This window comes from Ranitomeya imitator, chromosome 3 (genome assembly GCF_032444005.1).
Source record: "Ranitomeya imitator isolate aRanImi1 chromosome 3, aRanImi1.pri, whole genome shotgun sequence".
Lineage (NCBI taxonomy): Eukaryota > Metazoa > Chordata > Amphibia > Anura > Dendrobatidae > Ranitomeya > Ranitomeya imitator.
In genome coordinates, this window is record NC_091284.1 from 390506967 (window position 1) to 390522620 (window position 15654).

Sequence of the window (15654 nt, forward strand, 5' to 3'; positions counted from 1 at the left end):
GGAGGAGAGCTAATTTGCATTCTCATTTTTTGCAAGGAAAATTGCCTAGCATATAGGAATCCTTAAGCCAGCTGTTGGTCTCCATAAGGAGAAATAATATTTCCCCCAGACTTACATTAAGGCCTCTCATTCTAGCCAGGCATGCCCTGCTCTGGGCTCACGAGGAGCAAAAACTCTGAATTAGCTGTCTTTTGGGTCTATATACCTAGCCATGTTACAAGGCTCATTAAAGGATTGGTGTTAAAGAGCACCTGTCACCAAATTGGGGCTTTATATTTAAGAACATAGTGGGCAGCCTGGTTATTTTTCTAAATGACACGTATTATAAAAGAGGTCCCCAGGGTTCCTTATTTCTCTTTAAAGAACCCGACTTTCTAGCAAAAGTCGGGTCAGATCTTCTGGGTTCTGGGATCCAATGCGGAACCGGATCGGCCAATATTTTGTGGCCCTACTTGCTGTGATAGAGGGAGATGTTGCTATTTTCCTTAACCCAAAGCTTCTTTGAGGTTTAATAATCTGTTACTGAACGGTAACATTATTAGAGTCGTTACCTTCTCTAGCAATAATTAAGAATACAGCAGTACTGGGTTAGTGCAAAGGTTGAAATCTCCCAAGATTTCACTTTTTCACAGCGAGGAGGGCTATGGAGCATTTTAGGATCCTGCTCTGCATGACTTGATCCTAAAACCTGAAAGTTCTAGCAAAATTTGGGTCTTATAGGTGGACATTAGGGACACTTGGAACCTCACCAGTCTGAAGTTTCCCATTCTTTTTTTAAATAAAAAGGTCAGCCCCAGTCTGGTAGTAGGAACTAATTAACCTATTGAGTAGGCACCTCCAGTAGGTGGGCCTAGATAGACAGCACTCTTTCTCCTGGTGGATAGAAAATTTGCATTTCATGGCTTAAAGGTCTTCTCACTCCAGGAGATACTCTTCACTAAAAGAAAGTTCCCTCGCCTCCCAGAATAAAATAGATAGGCACTCAAAAATATCTGCATTGACTCACATAAACCAACTTGAGAAATGGAAGGCTCCTACCCCAAAGACAAGAGGGCAGTAAGCTTGTTTATTACTTGTTCCATTATTCGGTAATGTTGCAGTTCCCATTGTAAGAAAGAGCCCTGGGCATATTCTCAATACCAATTGTGAAGTGGAACAAGAAAAACACAAAAGTATGTCACCTTTTTATGTTTCAAAGCAAATGCAGTGACTATGTCCATGGTAGGTAATTATAAAAATATGTTAAATTAGCACTAAATACGGAATGCACAAACACTACGAAATGTATAATAAAGCATGAGTATTTATCTTTTGTGAATATCTTAGATCAGTTTAGCTACAGTACTTCATTATAAACTAGCACATTATTCCGATGTGCTATAAAGTGCTAATTATCAGAAGCGACAGTGTGATTTGTTTTCAAGGCATTGTGGGAAAGTAGAAAGTAAAGAGTATTAATGGAAAGTTCTCACCTCCCGGCGCAGGAAGCAGTGTACGGTAATGATCACACAACCTTGAACAGAATTGAATACTGCAAACAGGACTTGGAAGAGGATGGATCGACGGTCAGTCATAGCTAATACTGCAGACATCCAGGTGAGGGCCAGCAGAGGAAGGACCACGCAGGAGCTCCAGAGAGATGCCCTGTGTTAAGGGAGTGGAGACACGGTGCGAAAGAAGGGGTAAAGAAAGAAGAGGGAAGAGAGATATAGAAATAAGATAGTGGTGAAAAGACAGGCACGAGGAAAGACATGAATGATTGAAAAAGGATCATAACAACATAAGTGGAATAATTGGAAATAAAAGTGTGTTAAAAAAACAGAACCAAAAGCAATATAAAAAAGGAAATGTGCAAAATAATGCAAAAAGCAAAAAGTACGTATGTCATGAAAAATGCAATGTAAGAGAAGTTAGAAGGAAGAGACAGGGTTAAAGAAAATGGAAAGCCATAGCAAGCAAGTAACACAATAAAATGCGCAGTAGGATGATGGGAAATGCAAGTGGTGTGGGTAAGGAGAGATAAAAGATCAAGAATCCCAGGTTAGGTGTGTGCAGATGCACTCCTCTCAGTTTTCTCTTGTGAAGGCTTCTACGGCTTTATGGGATAAGTCATATTGTCTCAAGGTAGTGAGGAGAGGTGGGAGAAGAAGAGTTACTGTAGTTGTCACCATGGGTGACATGCAGATAAAAGGGTGGAGAGGGCCTTTATTTCTACAGATAAGTGGGTACGTGTGGGAGAACAAGAGACTAGGGACAGGCACATTAATTCAGGACTTCAGTACAGGAAAGACATCACGCTGTGCAGGTGACAAATGACATACAGTGAGTCCCATACCAATACGATGGGAAATATTCCATTCTCAAAGGAGAATAATAAAAAGAAGCCTTCATCTTTGAACCTGAATGAGGCAGAAGACCTTGGTTTCTACATGTTTTAACAGTACACTGCCACAGATGACATTGCATGACGGGGCACATCTATAGAAAAGTATTAATGTGTATGTTTGTATGCTTTTATATGTGTGTATTATGTGCAATGCTTTTGTGTAGCTGAAGGAAGGCAGAAAGAGAGGAGAAAAAACTAACACAGCATTGTTGGCAGTAGCTGCGGATAGATTTGCGCTGGGCAACACTCCACACGTGGAACATATCAGCGGCAGGTTCCTGCAGGATATCTCAATTCTGCAACACCACATCACAACAAGCCAAGACCATGCAGAATAGTGAAGATTTAGTGAAAAAACAAAAGAACCAGAGGGAAAAATAGAAATATTTTATAGCAAGGTAAAGAATTGCAGAATGTTGGGTCCAAAAACACAAATGCAGATAGATTGCGGATAAATAGATTTTTATATATATATAGTAAAATTAAAAAGGTGACACAAAAACACAAAGGCACATAACACATATTGTTTGTGTTTTCATGCAAAAAAAAAAGTAATTTTATGCATGCATAAAAGAAGACACATTTACACATCAATATAAAATCCATCATACAGAATTAGAATACATGGGGGGATGAAGGAGGTCGGGTTGGTAGGGAAAGACAGGAAGGCGCAGATATGAGGAGTACAGAGACAGAAGGGAAAAGCCACGGGGCGGAGTATACGCACACAAGAAAGAGATAATAGAGCGAAGATGGGAGAGAGAAATAAAAGGAAGTGTGTTAGATCAGCTCTGAACCGGCAGGAAGGCAGAACCTGGTTAGCATGAGATGGATACAAGGAAGGGGAACCTCCATCACCTTTACCCCGAAATTTGTATTTTGGCTTTGCCCGTCTGTGTCTCTCTCCAGATACTGTACCCCCCATATAACCAGTCATGTCATCCAACAATATCTGGAGAGAAACTGCTATACTTTCTAGTACACAACTGAATTATGCTTTTTGTATCAAATGTAACTGTATAAATGACCTGGGATCTGTGATCCATGACTAGCATTTCATTGCAGGGGGATGGTACATTGCATCTACACACAGCGACACACCGTTACACACACAAACACGGGACATACATTTAACAATTACAATATGAACTTGTTCTGCAAGTGTGAATCTGCACATTTCTTTCTTAAGCGGTGTAATCTACTCACACCTCAGGAACCTGCCCACTACATATCATTAAGCATCGCCGCACATCTTATCAGCTTTTTACAGGCTTTAGCTAAAATTCTGCAGTCAAGTGAATTAATAGATAAGCAGGGACATGGGCTATGCATTATCAATAAAATATGTTATATAACCAGGAAATTCATTGCTAAACTGTCCCAAAAAATGGCATGCCAATCCAAACCCGCAATTGTATAAGTGCCTCTTTGATGTATGTCTTTGGACATCATTACTTAATCAATGTCCTTGCCCAGAGTATTTTTAATATGACTAGATTTTATCATGTTCTTGATGAAAAACAGGACTAAGACTGGGCATGCATACTTAATTCCTTTCAGTATTTACGGGCACTTGGTTGGAAAACTCATGTGTGGTGAACCGCTAAGCCGCCGAAGATGCCATGCCTTTGTAAGGATGCTAAAAATGTTAGTAAGGAAGTTCTACGTGCTGCCATGGTTGGCCTTCACGTTTGTTCAGTGGTGGATGTACACTGCATGGTATTATTAGGGCTATGTGTTGAACACTACCACTAAGTAGTAAAGATTTCCTACATGATAATGGATTGAAATAGCCAGTGATCCAATTAGCAGCTCCATCACCATCCAAGGTTCTCGCAGAGATAACTTTATCACCATTTATTGGAAGGAGTTGGAAGGTGATAAGAATTAGACTAATTAAGAGTGTTTTAAGGGACCTGATATAAAAGAAGCCATACCTTTTATTACTAATTTTATAGCTTACAAATTAGATATATTAACACGCATTAAAACTGATTTACAAAGCGTTATGCCGTCACCTATAGTCTTCATTACACTTATGGTGAGTTAGAAACACCGAATAGTGTCAGATTCTGATAACACCTCAAACTTTGTTAAATTAAGAAAAAATACTCCAATGTCTAAAAAAAAAATCTAAGAAAAGCACTAAAATATTAGTACCTTTGTCCGGTAATCTTACAGCCATGGGCATCTAGAAAATAGCCTTAAATGTTGGCACTACCAGCACCCGATAAGCAGCTATCAATTATCTGAATGATAGGAGGTATAGTGCCGTAGTAGAGAGGACTATGGGGCGATGCTGGTATTCTGGGGGGTGCTGGTACATGCGACATAAAAAAGCAGAACTATTACAGCTAGATAAAGGAGCGGGTGCACTTACTTTAAGTGTTATACTATTATGAGACATTTTTCAGATTTCTGTAGTTTATTCAGCAATTCTTTCAAAGAAAAATGATTAGATAATACTCCCCGCACATCAATCTGCCTATGGACTAGAAAAATTGTGTTGGCAGGAGAAACGCGTAGCCCCAAATCTGCAGTTTGGAAAGATTTCCATTGTGCACATGTAGCAAATACTGCTTTCACCACTGACATCATGCCCATAGTTGAAAGTTCCCCTAAACTGTAACTTATGCCCTTTAACAAGCAGTGCAGATACACACCAACAACATAGACAGACGCTAACATTAGGAGGATACAAAAATGACCCTTACTCAACACACAGATTGCAAGATAGACCCAGAAACGTAACACATGGAGGAATATGTCCGAACACACAGAGCAGGATCAAAATGCAGGTTGTGATGCTTTACTGGAAAACAGAAACGTTCACTCACCCGGCTCTCTGCTTTTTGGACTTGTCTGATATACCATCCCGTGACATCAGTTTGTTGAAGACAATTATGCCAATCAGCATATTCACCTATGAGACAAAATGTGAATATCTATAAAGAACAGATCCATGAAATGTACCTTTGTAAAAAGCATAAGGGTCTAACTGATCTGTACAATGGCGGACACAGACAGATGAGGTCCCTGTGCATTTGTTTTGGAGATGGGAATGGACCGTCTTATTTCTTAGGCCCTTGTGTAGCTTCACAGCACAGGTTGCAGCAATGGTATGTCCACCCCTGGGTTTGTACTGCTCAGTTCAGTCATTTGTGGACTTCAGATGTCAGCATGCCACACATTGTAAATTCAAATCTCTAAAAGTAACACTCAGCTACATTTTTATTTCCTAATCCTTTCTAAATGTGTGTAATGCATTAAAATACTTGCTGATCCCTGTCTTCTCCATTTTGCAGCACCGAACCGCTCCACTTCTAGACCATGTGAACTCCAATTAGAATAGCTAACTCACACAATGTAAGTCTGTGGAGACCTTTTCCGAGAATCATCGAATTACACTGGGAATGCAGCTACCGACCCACACAGCGGACCCTGTGTGAGTTGACAAAGCTGAAGAGCAGTCAAGAGGTCCAGAAGAGTTCCTGAGTTGTGCTATAAACCAAAGAAGGCAGCAGTCATGGAGTATTTTAATGCACTTGAACTACACATACATTTAGAAGGCATTAGTGAATACAAATGTAGCTGGGACTGCTTCTTTAAGGTGATAGTTTTAAGGAACTGTCATTGTGTCATTGGCTTTATTAGATGACTAGTAATAATAATAATAATAATAATCTTTATTTTTATATAGCGCTAACATATTCCGCAGCGCTTTACATTTTGCACACATTATCATCACTGTCCCAGATGGGGCTCACAATCTAGATTCCCTATCAGTATGTCTTTGGAATGTGGGAGGAAACCGGAGTGCCCGGAGGAAACCCACGCAAACACGGAGAGAACATACAAACTCTTTGCAGATGTTGTCCTGAGTGGGATTAGAACCTAGGACCCCAGCGCTGCAAGGCTGCTGTGCTAACCACTGCGCCACCGTGCTGCCCCTAGTAGAGATGACCTGAACTGTAAAGTTCGGGGTTGGTACCGGACAATTAGTGACCGATGCTGAATTCTGAACATGGACTTCTCCTGTAAGTCCGTCTTTGTGTTCGAAGTTTCAGGAGAACAGAGAGAGAGTGAGAGAGAAATAGAGATATTTTCCAGCTTGAAAGTTTGGATCCCTTTTGATTTCCATAGGGTTCGGATTCTAGTTCAAATTCAGGTACAGTTGTGGTACCCAAAGCGAACTTTGGACTAAAGTTCAGGTGAACCCAATGAACCTGAGCTTCCACAGGTCTGCTTATCCCTAGTGACTATGACTTGTAATCATTTGCAGTGGACAAAACTTTTTAGCTCTTGCAAAAGCTTATGTGTATAAGAAAAACATAGCTGAACTAGAGCGGGTGCAGGGAAGAGCAACCAAGGTTATTAAGGGAGACAGATGATCAATCTTGGGGTTATTCAGTTTCGAAAAATGAAAGGTTAGGTTAGATTTTATTACCATGCACTAATAGATGAATGAGCAGGACAGAGATCTTCCTAATGATCTTTATAGACTGTGAGGCAGTGACCCCTGTTACAGCTAGGGGGAGCTATTTGTGCTCTCCAGAATGCGCACGGAGGCGTAGAGAGGCTATGAGAGCGTATTGCAGTCACAGGTGTAGCTTTGATTAGAAAGGTGAAGCAGTGACTGATTAAAAGCCCTGTAGTATAGGGAGAGGTGTGTCAGAATTGGTCTTGACAATATAAACTGTGCAGGAGGTGTGGGTTAAATCTGTTGTATGTGGAATTTCCTGAAGAAGAGGTCGCACTGACCTTGAAATGCGTTGAATAAACCACCTTTTAAATTTATTATCCTTGGAACTTCATCATTAAGGCAGCGCGGATTTAACCCACACCTCCTGCACAGTTTATATTGTCATACGGCCGTTGATCGGCTTGTGGATCTGCAGCAGCCAAAATCACTACATGCTTTTCATTCAACAAAATCAGGTGAGCAATTCTAAGAAAGCTCTCTTGGTTATCTAGAGGATAAGACCCTATTTTGCGCTTTGTGTCTCCATTTTTTTTTCCTATAGCAGTATTGGTCTTGAAAGAGACAAAGCAGTTGTTTGCAGAGCACTCCCTGTGTGAGGCAACACAGGGGCAAGAGGAACCAAAAAGACTGACATCCTGCATCTCAGGTTGTATTTGTTTACCTGGCTGCGATCCGGATGATACAGTGTGCTGTGCACTGCGTGAGTAAAGAGATTTGGTCCCAGCGTGCAGTCGCCCAGGCAAACTAAGCAAAGGGAAGTCCGGCCTGTTTAGGGACTGCAAACTAAAGCTATGTACTATGTATTCTAATGGACTGTGTGAAGTAACACATGAAAGGAACGTTTTGTTTTGAACTTGCTTGGGTCACTGCCGTTTCACTGCGTATGGTGCTGCCACTACATTACATTTGGTGGAAAGAATGCAGGCGGTGTGAATTAAGGCATACCCCAGAGAGTGCTGCAGATCGCTGTGCAAGTCTGCTGGAGAAATGGAGGAACTTTTGGAGCAGGTTGTGCTCAATCAGCAAGGCTTCAGCAAGAGGCACTGCAGTTTCAGTGGTCGCAGCAAGAAGTTCTGCAGCAGCAAGAGCAGCAGTTGCAGCAGCAGCAAGATGTGCTGCAGTGGAAGCTAGCAGAGCTTCATCATGGTAAAGAGGAGACTCCCAAGGTGAGGGGTGATCAGCAGAGTCATGAAGAGACCCCAAAGGTAAGGGGCGATCATTGGGTGTACCAGTGGTCCTATGTAGAGTCTCGATCTGCCAGGTCTCAGGCAAATGACTTGTTGCAGTTGGTGGAGGAATGGCTCCAGCCTGAGGTTTTTTCCCATTAGAGATGATTGAGAGAATCATGGCTGACCGGATGGTGAGGGCTCTGCTGGCCACCATGCAGTGTTGGGTCGGGCTGAGGGACCTAGGCACCCTGGAACTGCTGATAGAGTTGATTGAATGGTATAAACCCACTCAGGACATTGCACCAGAGCTCGGGCATGGGGCTAGTAACTGTTTGGTGACATCTAAACCCATGGACTGCGGGATCACTTGCCATGAGTCTATGTGTGCCCAGCCAGTCTGTATCATCACTACGGGCATGGCCGACAGCGAACCACGATTGTGCATGGTACTTGTGAAAGGGTTCCAAACAGAGACTCTTCTGGACACGGTGAGTAAAGTGATTCTGGTCCATAGGTCCCTTGTTGCCGGGAACAACCCCAAAGGACAGAAAGTGGAGGTGATGGGTATCCATGGGGAAATCTGTGAGTACCCGACCACCGAGGTTAATTTTTCCACACCATGTGGGGACATTAAACATGTGGTGGGAGTGGCAAAGACCCTTCCATACGGGACTGTGTTGGGGAGAGACTTGCCTCTGTCTGCAGAGCACTCCCTGTGTGAGGCAACACAGGGGCAAGAGGAACCAAAGAGATTGAAACCCTGCATCTCGGGCTATCTTTTATTTACCCGACTGTGATCCAGAGGATACAGCGTGCTGTGCACTGCGTGAGTAAAGAGACTTTGTCCCGGCATGTGGTAACCCAGGGTAACTGGACAAAAGGAAGACAGGCCTGTTTAGGGACTGCAAACTAAAGCCGTGTACTATGTATTCTAATGGACTGTGTGAAGTAACACATTAAAGGAATGTTTTGTTTTGAACTTGCTTGGGTCACTGCCGTTTCACTGTGTACGGTGCTGCTGCTACATTACAAGACATAGATCTGCAATGGTGGCAGAGTGGTATCCTCTACGTCTAGAGGAAAGAAGGTTTAATCATGACCAGAGATGCAGACTCTTTATTGTAAGAGTAGTGAGAGTATGAAACTCACTGTCACATGATGTTGTCATGGTTTATTCACTGAAGAAGTTCGAGGAGAGCCTGGATGCCTTGAAAAATATAATATTACAGGTTATGGTCACTAGATTCTGTAATGGGACATTGATCCAGGGAACTAGTCTGATTGCCTTTTGTGGATAAGGGAAGACTTTTTTTCATTGTTGTATAGGCTTCTCTCACGTAAAAGAGAAAATACACACATTCTTCAGCTTACTGAAAAAATTTGCCATAATTCATTTTTTGAAAAACATAAAGAGGACTTTTCTCAAATACATGTCAGTAAGTCAGATTATTTCCTTCAGTATTACAGGGTTGTAGGTTTTACTTGTATCTTACAGTTGGAGCAAACTCTGGTAGGTTTCTTCTCTGGGAAATACCAACTATGAAGAGATGAGCTGATTGTGTTATTATTATTATTTATTGTTATAGTGCCATTTATTCCATGGCGCTTTACATGTAAGGAGGGGTATACATAATAAAAACAAGTACAATAATCTTAAACAATACAAGTCATAACTGGTACAGGAGGAGAGAGGACCCTGCCCGTGAAGGCTCACAATCTACAAGGGATGGGTGAGAATACAGAAGGCGAGGACAGAGCTGGTCATCTACATGGCAAAATGGAGCTTTGTGCTCACATCTGGCAAGATTTTGCCTGTTTCACTGTTTTGCCACCTTGATGGATGGTAGAATACAATGGAGGAATCAATTTATTGCAGAAATTCGAGAAAAGAAAATCAACATCATGGTGAATTAATTCACCAATGCATGAACATTAACTAAATGAAAATCAGATGAAAATGTGCCTTACTTTACCTCTAACCTGCAGCATAAATTTCACCTTATGCAAAATATTGTTAGTCATTAGGCATGTAATATGTTCCTGTATATTATGAAGCCCAGATTAAGGACAAAGATGCTTCTAAAGGTTAAGATGAGGACATAGTGGCATCTAAAGGGCCTAACTAAGGAAATATTTGGTTGTAATGGTCAATATGCTAAAAGAACCAGCTGCCTGTAGTAATCTGAATCTCTAACTATATGCTGTACACAGATATACACTGTAGGCCGTGACAGGATTTTCTTCTGTTGCTGTTTGCAGCCTCCTCCTCCTTCTGCTGCTCCATAATACACAGGAATCCATCTTATATTGCCTTTTTATAACACAATTCAGAGTGAAGAAGACAAGCAGAAAGACAACATATCTTCTCTGTGTTTCCATGCTCAACACTCCTAGTCTCCCCCCACACAGTGGTATTTTGCAGTCCAGAATCAGGAAGTCTCACAGAGCTGTCAAAATAGTGAGACCAGGAAACTTCAATCTTTCTTTCATAGAAGGCCTGAACTTTTATCCAAATCAGACACCATTTTTTTAGCTTTCCTAATTACATATGTTTGAGAAAAATAAAATATTTTGGTCTCCTTTTATTTTGGTCTTTTTTTCCAGGTAGTCAAGGGTGCTCCATAAGGACTACTTTTTGTTCTCTTCCTTAATTGATCTAGTAATCATGTTGTGCTGAGAACATATGATTATTTCAGATAATTATTGCAAAAATATGAATAGATGTTGCCCTTGACCGCCAGATCATTTACTTGTTTCATTACATGAATCTAGTTAGTGTAGACACATGCCTTATTGAGAAGGAAGATGGTAGAACACTGTTATTAATTTATTCTCATATTTTCAAGAAGAGTAAGAGATTAAAAACACAATGCACAGCTAAAAAAGGAAATAAAACATTGTAATTTCATGGGGAATGAAAGCATTGTATAGACATGTCAGGTCCTTTTTAAGAAATAATAACCGATGCTATGGTGATCAAAGCCAGTTTTGAGAAATAATGGTCTTTACAGTCTAAATGTTGAAATTGACATAAACTAGTGCAGCAAAGTAATCAGAGAAATGTTCAGGATATGGTTTCAACACTACCTGTGGTGACAAAGTATACTCTTTAATAGGTAGAGTTTTCCCTATATAGAATTATATAAAAAAGATTCAGCTTACCAGAACAATAACCGCTGCTGGTCCCACAAAGGCATACAATAGCCCCCCTTCCAAAGACAGCCAGCAGCTGTAAGTTACAGAAACAAAACATCGACAGTGATAAAGAGGCAAAATATTGAAATGTGAAACTATTTAGTCATTTACTCTGTATTATCGTATTCTGTAGGAAGAAGATTAGAAATTCAATACAAACTGGAGGGAATGTTCATGTTGGTATAAGGGTCATCAGCATGCTATGTCGAGCAGGAATGTAGCGCATGGGATGTCAACCAGACATTAAAGTAATTTGGAAATAATTTTAAGTCTGAATACACAACAATTACTACCTACAAAGAAGATTAGACATCAAACATTGACTCACTAATGGGGGGTTCCATATCCTTTTGTTCTGGTAAAGCCAACAGAAACTGCAACCACAAGAGCTGGTAACCCTGAGGAAAGGAACACACAGTAAATCTCAATGTAACAAATTAAAGCTATTTTACAATTACATATGTAGTGATTCAGGCTGAAAAAAATGTTATAAAAACATACCGTACTTTATTCTGTTTGCTCACTGTTTATCACATTGCCAACCACAGGTAACGCTAATAAGAATGAATATTTCATGACAATGGCACCTGTAGTAATGTCATGACTGAAGGTAGATCATCAAAGTATAGACTCCACAAACAGATGATGTCCTGTGGTCTCTGGCACCAAGACATTAGTCAAGTTTTTTACACTTGGACTTGTTTTTCGAGAAAGAACCACAGATGCTTGATCAGCTTTTGACCTGGGAGGCCAAGTCGAAACCTTGATCTCTTTGTCATGTTCCTCAAACTATTTCTAAAAATCTTTTCATTGAGGCAGGGAGCATTATTTGCTAAAAGAAGCCATTGTAGCCAATTGTGATGAAGAATGCATAGCTTGCAATTAAGTAACATCTACATAGCATGGATCAAAGTTTCCAAGCATGATGTTGTCCAGTTAGATCTCCATGTGGTCCTATTTATCATTTTACCTGACAATGGCTTAACTGTAAAAGCCAAAACGTGTTGTATCATACAATAAATGTGATGGTCATGGAATCAAATACTGGAATATTTATTGGTCCGGATATATTTCATCAATCCATGGAGTGTCACCAGCGTGTCTTCACCATGTCTTCACCGGCATACCTTTTCCCATAGTGCTTCTTGGTGCCATCTCTTCTACAATGTCTCCAAAGATGCATGCACGCACAGGACGGGCCACATAATGTAAAGAAAAACTTGATACATTGTACCAAACCAGCACTTTCCACACTTAAAAATGAATGTGGGCATGGTCATAACCTTGCTCTTGGTTTGCCAGTTGTCCATTAAGCATGTACTAAAATCAACATATTGGAACATTTCACAAGACCTTTTGGTTTGGAGATGTTCAGATACATTCTTCTGGCTATTACCATCTGGCCCTTGTCAATGTTTCCCAATCCCTTACACTTGCTTATTTACCTGCTTTCAACATGTCTCCTCAATACCGCTTATTGGCTGTCTATCCTATGACAGGTGTCATTGTGATGAAATAAGCAAGGTTATTCACTTCATCTGACAGTAGTTTTAATGTTTTGCTTTATCAATGGATATATTTATACGTGACACATATATCATGGGTTAATAATAAAGCAATGTCTTTTGCACGCTTTTGCACCAGATTCATAAAATGGATTTTGCCAGAATTATGCCAATAAACTGCTGGTAAATTTGTGTGCAACTTGTAGCTGTGCAATTTTTTTTTTATCTTTTAGCGTTTTCACGCCAGCTATGCCAATTTGCCAATTTTTTTAAAAGGTAGTGGAGCTTAGTAGAGAGGGAACATGGCATAGTGTGGCCAAAAAATTCATCATATTTATGCCACAGGTGGTGTAAAATAGGTCCTATGCATGGCAGCTGAAAGATGAGCCAGATTCATTAATGGCAGTCTGTCTGCAGAGAATGAATATGCAAACCAAGTACATTCGCTTGGCATTGCCAAACATTTAAACAGATTGTCCATTACTCTTACATGATGACCCATCCTTCTACCACCTATCTGTGGTGATCCGACATCCGGCACCCCCACGGATCAGCTGTTACTTGTGCTGGCAGCGGCGGCCGCAGGCCAGAAGTGCTCACTTGCCGAGCTTCTCCATCTACTCCGTCTCCATCTACTGCTGCAGGGTATTGATTTGAATATGAGGCGAATATCAATATGAATATCAAGCCTCGGCTACTACGAGAAGCCAGAGCAGCTCGGCAAGTGAGTTCTTCTGGATGGCGGCCACCGCTGCCAACTTCGATACCAAATGATTGGCGGGGTTGTCGGACCCTGGATGATCAGACATTGATGACCTATCCTAAGGAGTGGACAACTTCTTTAAGTGCACCATCCCAACTACTTGTTTTTATCCTATCTCTGCTCTCTCCACCTTTTCTTTGATTGACATCTCCAGCTATATAGACTAGAGAAGGTTGGAGATAGATGGAAAAAAGTAGGCGAGAAGGTACATTTAAATGCTTGGCCACGCTGAGTGTGCAAAGAGCGCCTGTACTTGGTTTTAACAGTCATTCTGTGCTGACAGAGTCCCTTTAAGAGATCAATGTCTCATAATGCATTTGGAGCATCTTACTCCAGAGCAACCTTCATCAAGATCTGCATGAAAAATGCCAGTCTTGATGAATTCTGGCCAAACTGTGCAAATGTATTCATAAGTATACAATATATTGGAATTTGTCTGCCCATAGACTTCTATTGTAAAGAAACAAAAGATGCGGTGGCATATCATTTACATAGGTGTATAGTAATGTAGCAAGCTAGGTACAAGCTTCAGTACAATCTTAAGATTCGAGCCTGTCAAGTATATGCCAACAGGACAGTGTTTTGGCATATGTTAGACACCTGTGAGAATGTCACTGGATACATTGGCATAAATTGTTTTAGCTTACAAATCTATACATCAATGGAATAGGTCAAAAATGATGTGAACAGAGCATGAAGGAAACAGTCTGCTTTCTAAAATATGTCCATGAAAATGACATAACGCAGTAGCTCCACACGCAATATTGTAATCCTGTCGCTGACAAGTTGGCGCCTGCAACATCTGTAACGTTTTGTTACTGTAGGTAAAACTTGTGCTTACAATGAAAATGTCATTTTCAAGTCTTATGCAGTACCTCGATATAGCAGCAGCATGCTCATTGCAAGAAACATTCAATTATTGCTGTTTTTGGAGTGAAAATAAAATAAAATTAAATTAATAAATCTATAATTCTTGCGGGAATCAATTTTGCCTCAATCCAAATACGTACACAAAAATCAGTCAATAAGAGGCAAAAAGGAATTCCAGTCAAAAAAATCATATAATTTACCAGTATGATATGTAATATATATATTACAATCACACAGATTACAGTATATTTGGTTGGAGCTGACGTTTATAAGGAATCTGCCGTCTAATCTGATATCTGAAGCTTTCATAAAATCACTCTTATCAGCAGGAGATTATCATTAAAGGATTAGTAATTCCTGCTGCCATGTAGTCCTCCATATTCATGGACTTTGGATAACCCCGCCCCATCACTGATTGGCAGATTTCTGCCTATGCAGTGTACACAGAAAGCTGCCAATCAGAGCTGGTAGGCGGGATATACAGAGCTCAACATTCAGAGAACTGGTAGATCTGCAGCACATAAAACAGTGGGCTATCAAAACTGAAGCAGGCAGCCCATGTAAATGATACATGGTTGGAGTCTTTGCGCCTGCATCATGCAGTTTGGGTAGTAAAAATCAGGTAACAGGCTCCCTTTAAAGAAAGCCGCCATTCATTGAAGTGTATTGTCGCAGGGCTCCAGGATGTAAAGATTTGGGCTCCTGTATAAGGAGACATCTAACTAGAGCGCTCCTTAAGTTGTGTTGTACCTGCAGAACTGATGGAGTAGCCAAGGTATCTTCTGGAATGATGTGAGTATGGTTGGAGAGAGTTGGTATTGAGCTTAGCCACAGTCAAAACTTTTAGAGTCGATGGGTCCGAGTTATCTTTGCATTTGCTCCTTTTTATCTAGTTTTTGGTGTTTTTTGATTTGTACCTTATTCCTTGATTTGTTCCTTTTCTATGTGTTCACCTGTCTTTTTATGCTTTTTATTGTGGGCAGTGTTTTGGGTTCCCTTGTATTTTCTTCTGCTTCATCAATTGTAAATAAGAACGTGTGCACAACTAGTAGTGGTGCAAAGGTAGGTTCCCACACCATATAGTACGTAAAGTAAAGACCTTGCACTCAACTTGATGCTCATGTGAGATTTTTAATGTAGTACTCAAAACGTTTCGGTCCAACAAACAGGACCATCACACTAAAGTACTACCCTGTGGCAACATTTACCAGGTAATACTTTAGTGTGATGCACCTCACCTGCTCATATATGCGGCCCCCTCTAAGGTATCTTTTTTGACACCA

The 15654-nt window shown here is 40.7% G+C and overlaps 1 protein-coding gene across 8 annotated transcripts in view; it reads right to left on the minus strand.

Annotated features, from left to right (window-relative positions):
- The window catches only part of ADGRB2 (adhesion G protein-coupled receptor B2), a 682045-nt gene that overhangs the window by 21562 nt on the left and 644829 nt on the right, over positions 1-15654 (minus strand). For 4 of the 8 annotated variants that reach the window (XM_069757008.1, XM_069757007.1, XM_069757004.1 and 1 more), the window contains 5 exons: positions 11562-11631; positions 11201-11267; positions 5224-5309; positions 2587-2682; positions 1473-1644 (listed from right to left, as the gene is read on the minus strand). In XM_069757008.1, the coding sequence (XP_069613109.1) occupies positions 1473-1644; positions 2587-2682; positions 5224-5309; positions 11201-11267; positions 11562-11631 (491 nt within the window). The remainder of the gene's footprint in view (positions 1-1472; positions 1645-2586; positions 2683-5223; positions 5310-11200; positions 11268-11561; positions 11632-15654) is intronic. The other 4 variants (XM_069757009.1, XM_069757010.1, XM_069757006.1 and 1 more) reach the window with 1 other exon arrangement.